At 31.9% G+C, this 14,673-nt stretch overlaps 1 protein-coding gene and 1 pseudogene across 2 annotated transcripts in view; one reads left to right on the top strand and one right to left on the bottom strand.

Moving 5' to 3' along the window:
• Positions 1–3,275: 3,275 nt before the first annotated feature.
• On the top strand, positions 3,276–6,396 carry LOC145610568 (phosphoribosylglycinamide formyltransferase, chloroplastic-like; annotated as a pseudogene). The gene is made up of 5 exons (XR_014106298.1): positions 3,276–3,740; positions 4,072–4,183; positions 5,288–5,464; positions 5,993–6,119; positions 6,328–6,396. The product of XR_014106298.1 is annotated as a phosphoribosylglycinamide formyltransferase, chloroplastic-like (transcript).
• A 1,678-nt stretch (positions 6,397–8,074) lies between these two features.
• Positions 8,075–14,673, bottom strand: part of LOC145612452 (myosin-6-like) — a 30,600-nt gene continuing 24,001 nt past the window's right edge. Inside the window, exons 36-43 of the mRNA XM_081667820.1 lie at positions 13,894–13,995; positions 13,742–13,812; positions 13,382–13,481; positions 12,815–12,871; positions 9,458–9,514; positions 8,905–8,985; positions 8,722–8,810; positions 8,075–8,639 (exon numbers count right to left, since the gene is read on the bottom strand). Coding sequence (XP_081523946.1) covers positions 8,525–8,639; positions 8,722–8,810; positions 8,905–8,985; positions 9,458–9,514; positions 12,815–12,871; positions 13,382–13,481; positions 13,742–13,812; positions 13,894–13,995 — 672 coding nt within the window. The 3' untranslated portion in view covers positions 8,075–8,524. The remainder of the gene's footprint in view (positions 8,640–8,721; positions 8,811–8,904; positions 8,986–9,457; positions 9,515–12,814; positions 12,872–13,381; positions 13,482–13,741; positions 13,813–13,893; positions 13,996–14,673) is intronic.

The raw sequence follows: 14,673 nt of genomic DNA, 5'->3' as shown, positions 1-14,673 counted from the left end.
AACCTCTTTCCAACCCTTAAAAATCATCCCAACTTTAGGAGGTTCAACATTAGTCACTTGATTACTACCAACACCTGTCTCTGTTGTCCTGTTCGTGTCGCTTGGGGTTACATTTTGTGGACAATTTTGGTTATCAGACCCCATTGGTGTGTTTAGACAATCTCCCTCATGGACCACCTCATCAATGTCAGTGGAGACACTCGTACTGTCATGGTCACCTCCAGACCCAGCTTCAAAATCTTTATCCATAAGAACAACCTTACGTGTATCTCAACAACACCTGCATCAACATATGTGGATTTGAAAAATCTACATCCTACGAAGATTAAAAATATGCGCACAACCAAGATTATAATGTTATGTTAGGCCTACTATCAAGATTCTTATATATTTAAATGAAATATGCCTATTTTCACTGAAGCCCATTGTTATAATGTGTTTGATCTTATTGAGATAATGCCCATTGCTAAGCTTTCTTACGTATAATTGCACAATATTTTGGGTAAAAAAAAAAAAAATTTAAAATTGCACAACATTTAAACTAATACATTAAAAAATAATAATGTGGAATCTATAAATACTAGCACATATACATTCATTAAGGTTTAATCAATCGGCACAGCTCAAACTCGAAAGGTATACACTTATATTATGCGTCGTACTTTAAGTAGTGACATTATGCTGACTAAATAAGATTAATAAATATTAACATCTCCACATCGATAAACGTCATAAACGTGATAAACGGTGTATATTTGAGGAACTTCAATGGTTGTAGTTAGAGACTTGCTTGCAATTTAGCTTAGGTAAGCTATTTTGCTTGACCAAGCTAAGTTAATTTTGTACATCCAATGTTTAAGCTAATAGGCAGGGAATTTTATAATTTGCAAGCAAGATTCTAATGTTTTGTTAGGCCTACTCAATCCTATCTAAACTACATCCTACGAAGATTTAAAATATGCGCACAACCAAGATTATAATGTTTTGTTAGGCCTACTACCAAGATTCTTATATATTTAATAAAAATTATCTATTTTTTATGAACTTAAAAATATCTTTATAAATTAGGATTAACTTATTTTTTAAAATAAAAAAAATTGAGATTTAGTTAAAATATCTGTTGATTTTATAAAATTTGATATATAGGATTTTCCTTAAAAAAAAAAAAAATTAAGAATTAAAATTGTTTCATAATAAAACACAACAAAACAAAACCAACAAAAAACAAAAAAAACAATTGTGATACCTAGCTACCATTAAATTTGACACGTCATACAACACCAACAAAAATTCGTTTCAGTACAAAACCACATCAAGCAAATTTTGTGTCAGTTTTAGGCCTTAGCTTATTTTTTGAAATCCATGTATAAACAATTTGTAATCATTACTTACATTGTGTTTATCTTACATTATTAACGGTACCATAATTATCCTTTTTTTTTTATAAGATTTAGCTTTAATTGTGTTTATTTTATATAATTAACGATTATATATGCGTTAATTAAATATAAGTAACGATAACATATTTATGTTTTGTTTATATGATTTTTATTACTTAAGATGACCCTTTGCTTCTTCTCTTGGGTATGCATCGATCTCCATTCTTTCTGTACCACAATTAGTAAGCAACCAATCCAATAGCTCCACCACAAGTGGTAAAATATTTAAAAATACTTGACGCCCCCTCTCCATTAAAGAAAGGCCATTAGAGTTATTGCAAGGAGCTAAGAACATATGGCTTAACATAGTATTTTATTATTATTATTTTTTTAATAATAGTATTTTATTATTTAAATACAAATAATAATGATAATACAATTTTGTATATATTATATATTATTATTATTATTATTATTATTATTATTATTATTATTATTATTATTATTATTATTATTATTTGTAGGTTATTATTATTTAGGTAGGTATTATTCAAATTAACTAAGGACGATATATAAAATTCCCAAGCGATTAGCTTAAACATTGGATCTACAAAATTAACTTAGCTTGGTTAAGAAAAATATCTTACCTAAGCTAATTTGCTTAAGAAATAAATTTGTCAAAAAGATAGGTTAAGGCATTAATTAAATTAAATGTAAAAGGTAATTAACATGTGTACTAATATATGTTTGGGACAAAGATACGGATCATCACTTAACACAAAAGTCAGATATATTAAATTTATATAATATAATAATTAATTTCATAACATTATAGAAGTTATCGAACAACATATATTCGATTTATGAATGGGGTAGAACATAATAAAATATAGTACCGGCTTCAATGTTTGATTTTAAAATTTTAACTTGATTTCCATATTTTCATTCACATTCGACTTAATGCAACTTTATTGTATAAATCTTTTCCACCCAAAAAACTAAACAAAAAATAAAAAAAAAAAACACAAAAACACAAAAATAAAAATAAATTAAAAAAATTAAACACACTTACAACAAATATTTGCAACAAAAACAAATTGTAGGCAGTACACTCAATACAAATCATACAATATCAACAAATTTAAGGAGAATTTAACACCATGATAAGTTGTAAAGCAAAAAATCAATCGCTAATGTTTGATACCAAAACCCGAAAATTTATAGCACACACTATTTTTGCAACAAGAGTTTTAATTAAACACAAACGACTAACCTTAAACACACCTTCAAATGTGTTAAGAGTTCCCAAGCAGATTCGTTATTTCATTTGAATCAAAGACAAGCATCAGCTCCCTCTACCATCCGAGTTTATGTTAGCTAAAATGAAGAACAAAGACTTCAGTTTGAAGGAGGTAACCCACCAACTACCTTTAATTAATTTGCTGCTACAAATTAATATTTCTGATTTGTTTTCAAAAAGAAAATAAAAAAAATTCGGATTCTGGACATTTAACGCCGTCTTCTTGCCGTTAAATGGGCACGTTACCATGTGGCTTGCCGACGTGGCCATTTCCGTTTGCCACCGTGTACATGTCCTTACCTGAATAAGCTCAAATGCTGACTTGTCTCTCAAGATTAACAAACTCCAGCAATCAAAGAGATTAACTGGGCAGAGCCCCTTTATATTACTTGTGTTACTTTTCACTCACTCCTTTTAGTAATGCTGAGTGGCCAAAGACTTGAAACTTCACTGTCTTCTTGGTTATGTAGTAAGCCGCCCTGGTGTAGAGATGTCTGAATTGCTGTAATTAATATTTATGCATACATTTTCATACGAACATCTACTGAGATCATTTGCGTCTCATTTAATGCTTAACTATGTAATGCCTTATGAATTCAACTTTTCTTGTCCATCAATTCTCTTTTGAGTGGGTCCTCTCTACAATCGCAAGAAATATCTTCTGCATTTTCAGAGTTGATTGATGGGAGCTCAAGGTTTTCTTACAAGACTTTCAACGAGTGCATTTGTGCCATCTTTTAAGGACTTTAAAGGCTCGTTGTCTGATACAACAATTCCTTGTTTTCTTCAACCAACCAAATGGAGTTATATGCCAGCCGATCAAAAATATGGTTTATCAACTTGTAGAACTAGGAGTAGTAGAAGACAGTTCTTATGTCCAGTCAGCTCCCGTAAAGTAGAAGATATTTCTGACGACTTAGCACAACGCAACTAGAAGCCTAACAGGAAAAGGCTGGCAGTTTTTGTGTCCGGTGGAGGTTCTAATTTCAAGGCAATTCATGAATCAACACTCAATGGATCAGTACTTGGAGATTTAGTTGTGTTGGTAGCCAACAAAGGAGGTAAAATATCACATCTTTTACTTTTGCATTGATAAATATATGAACTCTCGTAGAAGATCATTTTTCCCCGGTTTCACTCTCACCCTTTTCTGATCTATGTTTTTGTATGTATGTGTTTCATTTAGATACTATCTGCCTCTTAAGAAGTGTAGAATTCTTTTTAACATTCTTTAGTGTTCATGTTTCCATTTAGTGTGTTTCATATTTTCTTGATGTCGCTATTTATCACTAACTTACTTGCTAGCTTACTCATTCAGAAAGATTTGAAAATTTTATCATTTCATTCTCTTATAAATAACTAGCTTTGGGATTCACCGTGTGTGAATGACAGGCTGTGGAGGTGCAGCCTATGCAAAAGAAAATGGTATTCCAGTTATTTTGTTTCCTAGAACAAAAGAAGAGTCACAACAATTTTTATCCAGTGACCTTGTAACTACTTTTAGGTTAGTTTCTTGATAATACTTTATTTGATTTACTACCCGGGATCACTATTCTCTTCCTAATTCCAAATAGCAGACTTGAGTTTTTCCTTAACCAAGAGTCGTGTTTATTTCTTGTTGCATAAAACTTGTTTTTTTTTTTAGTTTGCTTAATAAACATGTATCTGTACCTCCTCCATATTTTTAGTTCTTCCACTTTGACTTTTAAATGTGACAATGTGCAACTTTGACTTTATAACTATATTTAAGTAAAACATGTAAAAATTTTATATTTTAAAAATATATATTGAGTCGCATACATATTTACATTTGTATTCTATATAGTAGTGAAAAGTATGGTCAAGGATTCAAGATAGGGTATGTAAAAACTGCAAAATCAAAGTAGAGGAACAAAAAAGAGGGAAGTCTAATTGATTGTTGAAGCTTTGATTATTAGCATCTTGGGCATCAATACTTAGTGATGTCAGTTTATGGTCCAATTTAAGTGATAAATCTTATAGAGTGGGAGATTGAGTTTGCACCAGCGGAGTATGTGATTGCAAAATGTAGTTTTGACATTAAGTGAATTCTTCTTTTCTAAGTGTTTATTGTACGAGATATTGTCATAAACACTAAGTCTGGCACTAGTACTAAAATGTGTCTCTTGGGGGGAAAGATAACATGGGCTGTTTGCTACGGTAAACCGGTAAACAAGTAAAGAAAAGGTTAACAATTTGTTTTAAAATTTAATAAATCTGGTCACAACAAGGGTCTGTTCAAATTTACCGAAAACAACTGAACTGAACTGATTGAGGCTCAACTGACTAAAGCTGAAATGAATTGTTTATGAGAAAATGAAATTAGGAACTGAATTAAAATGGGCTGAATTGATTGGAGTGAATTGAACTGAACTGAAATTAAGCTTTACAAAACAGGCCCTAAGTCCATCTACAACTTTTGATGTTACTTTTTTCAAATGGGTCATGCCATAATAATTCTGATTCTGAATGTAAGATACTTGATGTGCCCCATCCACTTTTCTGAGGCTATTTCTGCAATAGAATTTTTGTTTGAAGATATTGTTTCTCTGTGAATGTACTTAGTGAATCACTTTTGAATTTTATGCAGGGAATTTGAAGTGGACTTCATACTTCTTGTTGGATATTTAAAGCTTATACCAGTTGAATTGGTTCAACATTTTCCTAAGCGTATACTAAATATACATCCTTCACTCCTACCAGCTTTAGGACGGAAAGGCTATTATGGGCTCAAGGTTCATAAAGCAGTTATTGCTTCTGGAGCAAGGTAATATTGCCATCAGGAATTATATTGTAGTTTCCTCGTGATTTTTAGTATTTCTAGTGCAAAAGGTGTAGAATTTAGATTGCATTTGTTAGTTTTTGGCACATTTAAATTATACAGTAGATCATTGTGAAAGAAAGAGGAATCTGATCAAGTGTTTTCAAGACAGCTGCCTGTACTGCTGTACACTTTAAATATCGACGCCAATGCTGTTTTTTAAGTGGGTGCTTAAACATATCAAAAGCTGATGAGAATGGTCCATTTACTAAAATGAAGATGTGTGATGTGAGATGGTTGTGTCAAGAAAATACCTTTTGTCCCTTGATTTCTACTTTAAATTTTCCCTGGATTATGTTGGTTCACAATATGTCAATACATAACCCAGAAATGTGGCAATAGTAAATCATCGTGCCTTGATTTTAGCCAGTTGTTTTTAGCATAGCTCTAAAGGGAAGTGCAAGTGTTTTGCTTATCTTAGGAATTTGACTTTAAGCTTGCAATAGTCTTCTTAAATACTCTTTTCTTATCCAGATACTCTGGTCCTACTATCCATTTTGTTGACCAGAAAAATGACACTGGCTAGATCCTTGCCCAGCAAGTCGTGCCTGTGTGTGCTTCTGACACTCCAGAGGAGTTGGCAGCTCGGGTTCTGCATGAGGTAATGTTAACTCAAGGGCCTTTGTTACAAAATTAGTCTGCAAGAAGGGTAATGATTTGTAATTGCAAGTGTGATTATATCCAAATTACCAAAGTTTACGTCTACAGCTATGAACCTGCATGGTCAATTTTCTAGTCTCTATTGATTTCATATGTATTGCTCAGATAAATCTGTTTTATATCTTATGCAAAATCCTTATTTTTTACAGGAGCATCAATTATATGTGGATGTAGTTGCAGCATTTGGTGAAGACCGGATAATTTGGAGAAATATCTAGAGCAATACAATTAGGTTAGCTTTGGCTTGTAGGAGATCAACCTTAGAGCAAATCATGTATTGCTCTATAAAAATGAGCCTTAATTATTCCAGACACATTCAGAGGCTGACAAAATTTTGGCACTAGACTATGGTATTGGTGCTCTTTTATATCAGGATAGTGCTTCTAGGATTCGATCAAGAAATTTCTATTACTGACCATTTGAGAATTGTACCAATAAGGTTATATATACTTCTTGTATCACCTATAATTAACGTAGAAGTTGTAATCTAATATATATATATAAAGGGGAGTTTTTTCCCGAGTTTTTAGAGAGCCACGTAGGATCTAATTTTCTCAGCGCGCCATGTAGGAATATAAATCTTAGTAGTAGCCAATTAAATAAGAGATTATTAATTTCTTTTAGAATTAAATAATTCACATGCCACGTAAGCAAAATTGGCGAATGAGATTTTTAAGTTTAAATTAATTAAATATATTTTTTAATATTAGGGATTTTATCTAAATATATAACAAATTTTATCTCATAAATACAAAATAAATAAATAAATAAATAATCAAAAAACCGTGCATCGCACGGGCTTCATCTAGTTCCAATCTATTTTGGGACTGATTGAAACGAGGAATGTCGATACACTGACCATGTTGGGGATAGCCATTGCACACTGTAAAATTTCGATAATGATAAATTAGCAGCTGAGTTTTGGTTTTACATGCTATATTATGGCAATTGAAATACGAGGTGCATTTTCTCTACAAATGTTTACTCATCACACATATGCTACTTACCAATTGTGGCAAATATGAAGCAGCTCAACATTTCTTGTACTTTGTATTATTTGTATATACTCTAGATAACATTTCTTTCACCACAAAGATCCACAACAAAAGTACTAATACTTCTGAATTCTGATACACTGTATGTGAAGCCTGGGTTACCCTGCCATAACTCAAAACCATATATATTGTGTTTATGCAACTCCATGTGTATTGTATGTTACCCAAACTATTGGACTTTTGAAAGCAGATGTTACAATGGTTGCTAGTAATAGTACAACAAAACGTCAAGTCTACTATTCCAACATCGAGGGTGATTCTCTTTGAGTTGGACTAACACTACCTCCTCGACTAATCTTGAGTGCTCTTATTGCTTTCTGTATTTCCATTGTCATAGCACTGTATGCACTACCCGATGACAATTTCTTATGTCATTTTTGCAAATGAAGTTTTTTGTAGGGGGGAGGGGCGGCATGAGACGCCACCGCATGGGCTGGGGTGTTATTTTATTTATTTTTTTAAATTTTTTTTATACTTTTAATAATTAATTAAATAATATAAAAGAGAACCAATTAGAAGTTGACACGTGACATAATTAGCTTTAATGTTAACCGCCCCGTTGGTGAAAAAACCGTAAAATTGTCCTCCCCTCCTATGCCTTCCTTTCCCCCAACCTCTTATCCAAAAATAAGGGAACTTGTGTTTGTGCATATCCCCTCCTTTTCTCTCCACTTGCACTTTTATTTAAACAGAATGTAAAAATAAACATCCATAGATGAGACAATGCTTAGTGCTTCTTCCAAAAAGGAGGTAAGAAATTCAGAGTTCAGCAAATTTACAAAAACTATTATTAGTGAAATGCAGAAATGCAAGAAGATTTGGCATTAATGAATAGTTTTTCCATTGATTTTGACGTACACCTTTGAATACAACTGTACATACAAATCATTAGAGGTACACCTTGCAATAAAACTGTACAGACAAACCTGAAAAGATTTCCTCTCTGTATTACCACACCAAAGAATGGGAGGAAGATCATCACAACTTCTCTCACCATGCTACATCGAACATAAGTATCCTACTTCTATCAAAAAATAAAAAATTTCGACGTCTATTGGGGAGAGTTGAAGAAATCAAAACATATACAATCATTGATGATGAGGAGAAGCCTAAATCTATGTATATCAAATACTGATAATAAATTTACAACTAGGGAAATGGATGTTGCACTACTTTAGAAGAAAAATGGGACAAGGGATAACCTTTATGTGTGAATGATGAATTTACACTGGGTTAGTTTGAGCTCATTAGGTGAAGCAGATAAGCGCTGTAGATAATTATCATCTCAGCCTCACTCCTGTAGAAACTGGAAATCTGGATTCTCAAGTAACAGAGGTGGTGGCTTCACACCGGCAAAGTCTCTCTCATCCGGAGAAGGAGATAGGTCATCAACAGGAAGGGGTATGCTGCAGTAAAAACATATTATCAAAAGTTTAGAATTGACTACTGAAGGAAGAAAAGTGATTTCTGTGTATTCTCTCTTTTCACCTGGAATTATCATGCAATGAACAGCCTTTATCACTATCCAATTCACCCTCATTTTCTCCAGGCATTGATGTCTTCATGCTTAAAATGACCTGTAAAAATCCAAAGCAGAATAGTGCCTTACACAGTTACACTAAAGGAAAAGCAACGATAGAGTATCATGACTATAAAAGCTTATGGGCTTACATCTGGAGAAACACTAGTGGTGTTATAATCATCATCCCAGTATGTTGTACATATTTTATATAGCTGCTTAACACTCAATAGCTGAAAATATATACAATATCAAAGTCAGTAAAATTTGAATACAGGTAGAAACTACAGTTAAGTTTTCAATCATATCTTGATTCTTTATGTGATATCACAAATGTTCAGAAAAGGCAAATTATATTGATGAAGACTGCCCTCTACAGACATTTATAGCATAACAAAGAAAGAAAAATAAAGTTTTACATTTACTCTGTGCAGCCTAAATGGATTAAAGTTGAGTGAGGTGATTATTCTTTTAACTTGGAATTTATGTAGCTCTAAACAAAGAATTGATCTATTATGGGGAGCTGAGTACTTTGTTCCAATTTCATCACCAATCCCTGACTCGTGCATTAATTTTCACCCATTTAAGCTAATTTCCTCACCTAGGCAAAATGCTAAATTGATAACGGGATTTTTCAGTTTTAGAGCATCGGGTTTCTGTTTCCATTTGCAACCTACACCTACAGTGGAGAAGAAAGAAACTTACAGGGCAGAGATCGCTTGTAAGATCTTCAAAGGTGATCCTCCCCTTGTGGTTTATAACCTATTGTTGAAAATATAAAAATTAGGTCATTATTTCTATTTATATTATTATAAGACCGCATACCAATGAAACAAGAAGGCCAGCCATACAAAATTTTTTACAAGCCACATAATGAGGAACAGATGTTGACATAATTTATGTAACAATAAGAGCTTGCTAGGCCTTGTAGAAGCTTGTAAATGAATATATGTTGCAACATAAAATCTTGATGGACCAAAAAAGCAAAAACATACAATATCACAGTTTATACACTGTCATGAAGAGTATCATAAATGCATAGACAGAATGTTTGCGAAGTTCATTCAAACAAGATGGCCAATTGCTTAATGCCCAGTTTTTAGTTATTGCACTTTGTAACGATTGTTCTTGTTATTATTGACAGCAGCATGACGGTTAATAAAAATTTACAGCCCTCAGGGTTTCTCTTAAGAAACAACTTCATGGAAAGAGTTGGTGAGGTAGGTAATCGCCAAGCCCTTTCAACTAATATATAGAACAGATAAAAATGAAGGACATAAATTGATTTAAATATAAAAGAAAGACCTATACTTCCACTGTTCCCTTAGGAAGCAGCAATCTAATACCTTGTTCTGTTTGAATTATTTTAGAATAAAGTAGTCAATTAAATAAGCTTTTCAAAACAATATCGGACAAAACATATAAGATGCAAATTAATTTTCTCTTTCTAATTCTTACTACTAGGAAATATTAGTGTTACTTCCTTCGGTACTATATATTTGCTTCATTTCTCTTGTGCATTAATGAAAGATGTACTTTATTCGTCAGCCTTATAGCCTTCGGGTCTGTGCACATCAGCCCATCACATCAAGGTGACAGGATTCGAACCACATCTATATCCCCAACCCGAACTTGAAATCTGAATGACCCGGAATTCTTTTCCAATTTAGTACATTAACTAATGGGGATACTGGGAGGGAAGAGTGAAGGTTAAAAATTATAAAAAAGAACCTTTTTTAGAATCGTTTCAATGTGGGTATTTAAATAAAAAAAATTCATAATTTACACTAATGTGTATTTAATGATATACTCCCTCCGTCCCCAAATGATAGTCCCTTATGGCCTATTTTTAGTCCCAAATTGATAGTCCCATTTGCTTTTTTCAAGTACCATTAATATAAATTTTTTATCAAAATTTCTTCCAATTACAATAATATTTGTGCAAATTTAATTTTCCCATGTAAATTTTGTTTTTCAAAGTACTTTTATTACTTTCTCTCTCTACTATTTTACATACCCAATGTAAATTTATCTTTTCAATGTAATTTTTTTTTTTTTTTTTTTTTTGAAAACAAACTTTTCAATGTAATTTTATTACTTTTATTTAAGTTTCTTAATTCCCGTAATTTTTGCCTATAAGGGACTATCATTTGGGGACGGAGGGGGTAATAGAGTAATCATACACATTGGATATAGCACACAATGCAAGTGAGTAAAATGAAAAGCATATAAATATTTGAAAATTCTTTTAAAAGTAAAAGGTAGATTATGAAAACCATGAGATAAAATAAGAAACATCTACATGAAATATTAAAAATTCACTTACAAAAGACAGATTTTAAAAACAATGAGATTAAATTTATATATAATCAAGAATCAAACACTTAAGTTCAATCATAAGAACTTTATATATAGAGCAAAATAATAAGTATCAAACACCAAAAACAAAAGGAAAAAAATGAACCATCAAATACAGTCATGTTTGTTGTGACATTCAAAGCTAGAAACAATACTTATTAGAAGCAACTATCACTCTAACCCCACTTTATTTTACATGCCCCCACTCTACACCAATTATATAAGAAACTTCATATGACTAGGATGCACGGGTGTATTATAGGTCTTTTACCTTATAGTTAATAGCGGTATTATTTTAGTTGTATATGTTATGTTCTATATTTTACATCATTGTAAATTTGATTGCGATTTTTTCTTTCTTTTTTTTTTCATTTTTTTTATTTATGTAATTGTACTGAGTTATTGTAATTTGTTATCATCAAGTTCTTCACATGTTTATTATGCAATGGACGTGATTATGAATTTGTGACTATGGTTTGAGTTGCAGTTTTTTTTCCTTTTTTTTGAAACTATTGAGTTGTATTGTTTAATTTGAATATAAATTTTATACATTCTTAATGTAATTCTAAATAATTTGTTAATAAGAACGTTTTGCGTAAGACTGGACTCACTGTGAGTACAACATATCTGACATTAATAATCTAATATCTAACATGAGAAATCTAATGCCTGACATTAATAATCTAATTTCTAACATTAACAATCTAATAATCTAATGTCAGATATTAGCTTATTATTGTGAGATATTAGATTATTAATGTCATATATATTGAACTCACCGTGAGTCTGACTCACCCAATTTTTTTCGTTTGCTAATAGTGTTCAATGTGAATTATGCAACAGTTGTGTCATACACCTCCTCTCTCTCCAACCTTATTTACAATAACAGGCCTTAACACAATCATTAAATTAGAAATGAGATTGAATTCGTAACAATGTTTAAATAAAAGAGAATACTATAATGAACTACATACTTCCTTTGTTTTTTTATAAGTGTAACATGTAAGGGAAGTACAATCTTGTTGGAGAGGAGAGAGATAGAGAAGTAGTCTGATGTGGTTAGGAGAGATAGATAGATAGATAGATAGATAGATAGAGAGAGAGAGAGAGAGAGAGAGAGAGAGAGAGAGAGAGAGAGAGATCATTTCCATAAGTAGTGATGTTGTACTTATTATGAAACTTCCAAAAAAGGGAAACGTTGCACTTATTTAAAAACAGAGGAAGTATAAGAGATTATAAATAAAGTATATGGTCAGACCAAATCACTTTAATACAAGCTCAGATCCTTATAAACACAGCTGACTAATGGTTATATTATCAATGAAGTGTTTAAAGAACGATACTGACAAGAGTATGATTGTCATGTTAACTGATTGTTGCAATGTATATCCCAATTCAACTCATCCTAATCAATCTAGCCAAGTATAATAATAGTAGTATTAATCAAAGGGTAAAGTATGAGAAATACTGGTTGAATTGATTTAAGCTCTTGTGCAAAGATAAGCTTATCATTTGTTTAGATCACTCACAATAGATTTTTTTTTTTTTTTTTTTTTTTTTTTTTTTTTTTTTTTTTTTGAGGAAAATCACTCACAATAGATAGTCAATAGAACCATCGTATATTCACAAGTTCACACCTTCACATGACAATGAGTCAAAAGAAAGGTAAAACTGTGGGAAAAAAACAGCATTGGATAGACTTACCAGAAATCCAACAGCTTGTCTTATGTGCTTAAGTTCATCCCATGATGATCCTATAAACTGCAATTGACAAAGATTAACATATTTTTACAGTTTCAATAAATTGATATTGGCAGCAGTAGATGATTCCTGGCTTCCTGTCAACTTAAATTATAGGGTTATCTTTGAAAATGAGTAAAGCATTGGGACATAACATTCTAAAGACTTCTATCATGGGACAGTCTATATGATTATATCCAGAAGATCTAACACTGAGAATTTGAAAGTAAATATTTTGTATAGAATACTAAAAAAATTCATAATTAACTGCTTGAAAAATCATATCTTTGGCAATATCTGATGCATAAAATGAATTTTCAAACGGCATTGATGAAAGTTTATGTAAAGCCCTTTTTGAATTGTAGATTTTTTTGTTGGAAATAAAGTTTAAGTTTCATCAACCAAAAATCATGAGAGGACAAGTAGCAAAGATACAGTCATCCCAAAAAATTTATAAAAAAAGCAGCCAGATAAAACATGGTAAAACATAGAATGAATATTATCTAACGCTGAAGATTGTCATACAGATACCTCATCTGTAGCTTCCCCACACCATGCTTCCAATTTGTCCAACCCAGCCTTGACATACTCCCCATTGCTGAATGTGCAACACTCACGATTCAGGAGTACACTGTTGATTTAGAGAGAAGAAATTTAGTTTTTAGTTACATGCTCCATATTCCTAATGTAGGAAATCTATATTTTCACTATTTTTCCACTATGTTCAAGTTGTGCCTTAAATCTCTTAAGACTCACAGACCCACCTCTAAGCAGGCTTCCTGCCCTATAAGATTTGGCAACAGATTCTCTTAGCATCAAAGGACTAAAATTATGGATCAAGATCACCATGAGATGTGATCTAGACCAGTTATTAGGAAAGCAGAATCTTACCTGTTAAAAAGTTGCACGTTGATATACGAAAAAATCTGTATAAAGATCTTTTGTACGTATACTTTAGGAACCTGACACAAATACAACACTACTCGTGAGCGACAAGGCAGAAAATATTTCCACAACTCCAAGGACTCAATGAAAGCACATACATGATTTTCCTTCAGTGTATTAAGAAATGAATCAAGGCAGTCAATGACGTCCTGCCAATGGTGAACCAATGGATCTTCTGCTACCTCTGATGTCTTTGGAACCTATGTGTCATGATTGAAAATAATTAGATGAGAAAAAATCCAAAAGTTGTATACCAGACATATAACAGGAAATGGAGCAACTTGTGGGAGTTGTAATGTAGGTAAATCAGCAAGCTTACGGTTTCGGGAAAAGAAAAAAAAAAAAAAAAAAAAAAAAAAAGAAAAAAAAAAATCAGCAAGCTTACTGGAGTTATTCAACACCACCAATTCAAAGTCATTGATGCCCTTTTGTTCTCTCTTTTGTCATAGAATAACTAACTTTGGACATATTTATTGTTTTATTGTAATAACTAGATATTCTGACTTTTTGTAAATAGATTGAATAAGAAGAAATAATAAAGATGGAAGCTTGAATCTTGATTGACAATGGCACAAAGGGGATTACAAATTATAGGTTTTATAGCTTTAGGCTATTACTTCAAATTAGTGTGAGGCTATTACTTTCAAAATAGCGTGAGACTATAGCTTTCTAACAATGGCTTTAAGCCACAACTCTCTAAGGTTTCCCCAATACAAATTTCTGCCTATCTTCCTTCCACTACTTGCTACCAATTTATACTACTTACTTACTTAGCTAAGAAAGTACAACTTTATTTGCTGCATTTACTAATTCTTGTGTTCATCCTTAAAAGCCAACATGGCAGCTAACAAGCCAACAAAAAAAACTACTGTCCACTG

This window comes from Chenopodium album, chromosome 24 (assembly GCF_948465745.1).
Source record: "Chenopodium album chromosome 24, dcCheAlbu1.1, whole genome shotgun sequence".
NCBI classification, from domain to species: Eukaryota; Viridiplantae; Streptophyta; class Magnoliopsida; order Caryophyllales; family Amaranthaceae; genus Chenopodium; species Chenopodium album.
The sequence above is the reverse complement of the archived record's forward strand: the minus strand, read 5'-3'. Positions and strand labels throughout refer to the sequence as shown.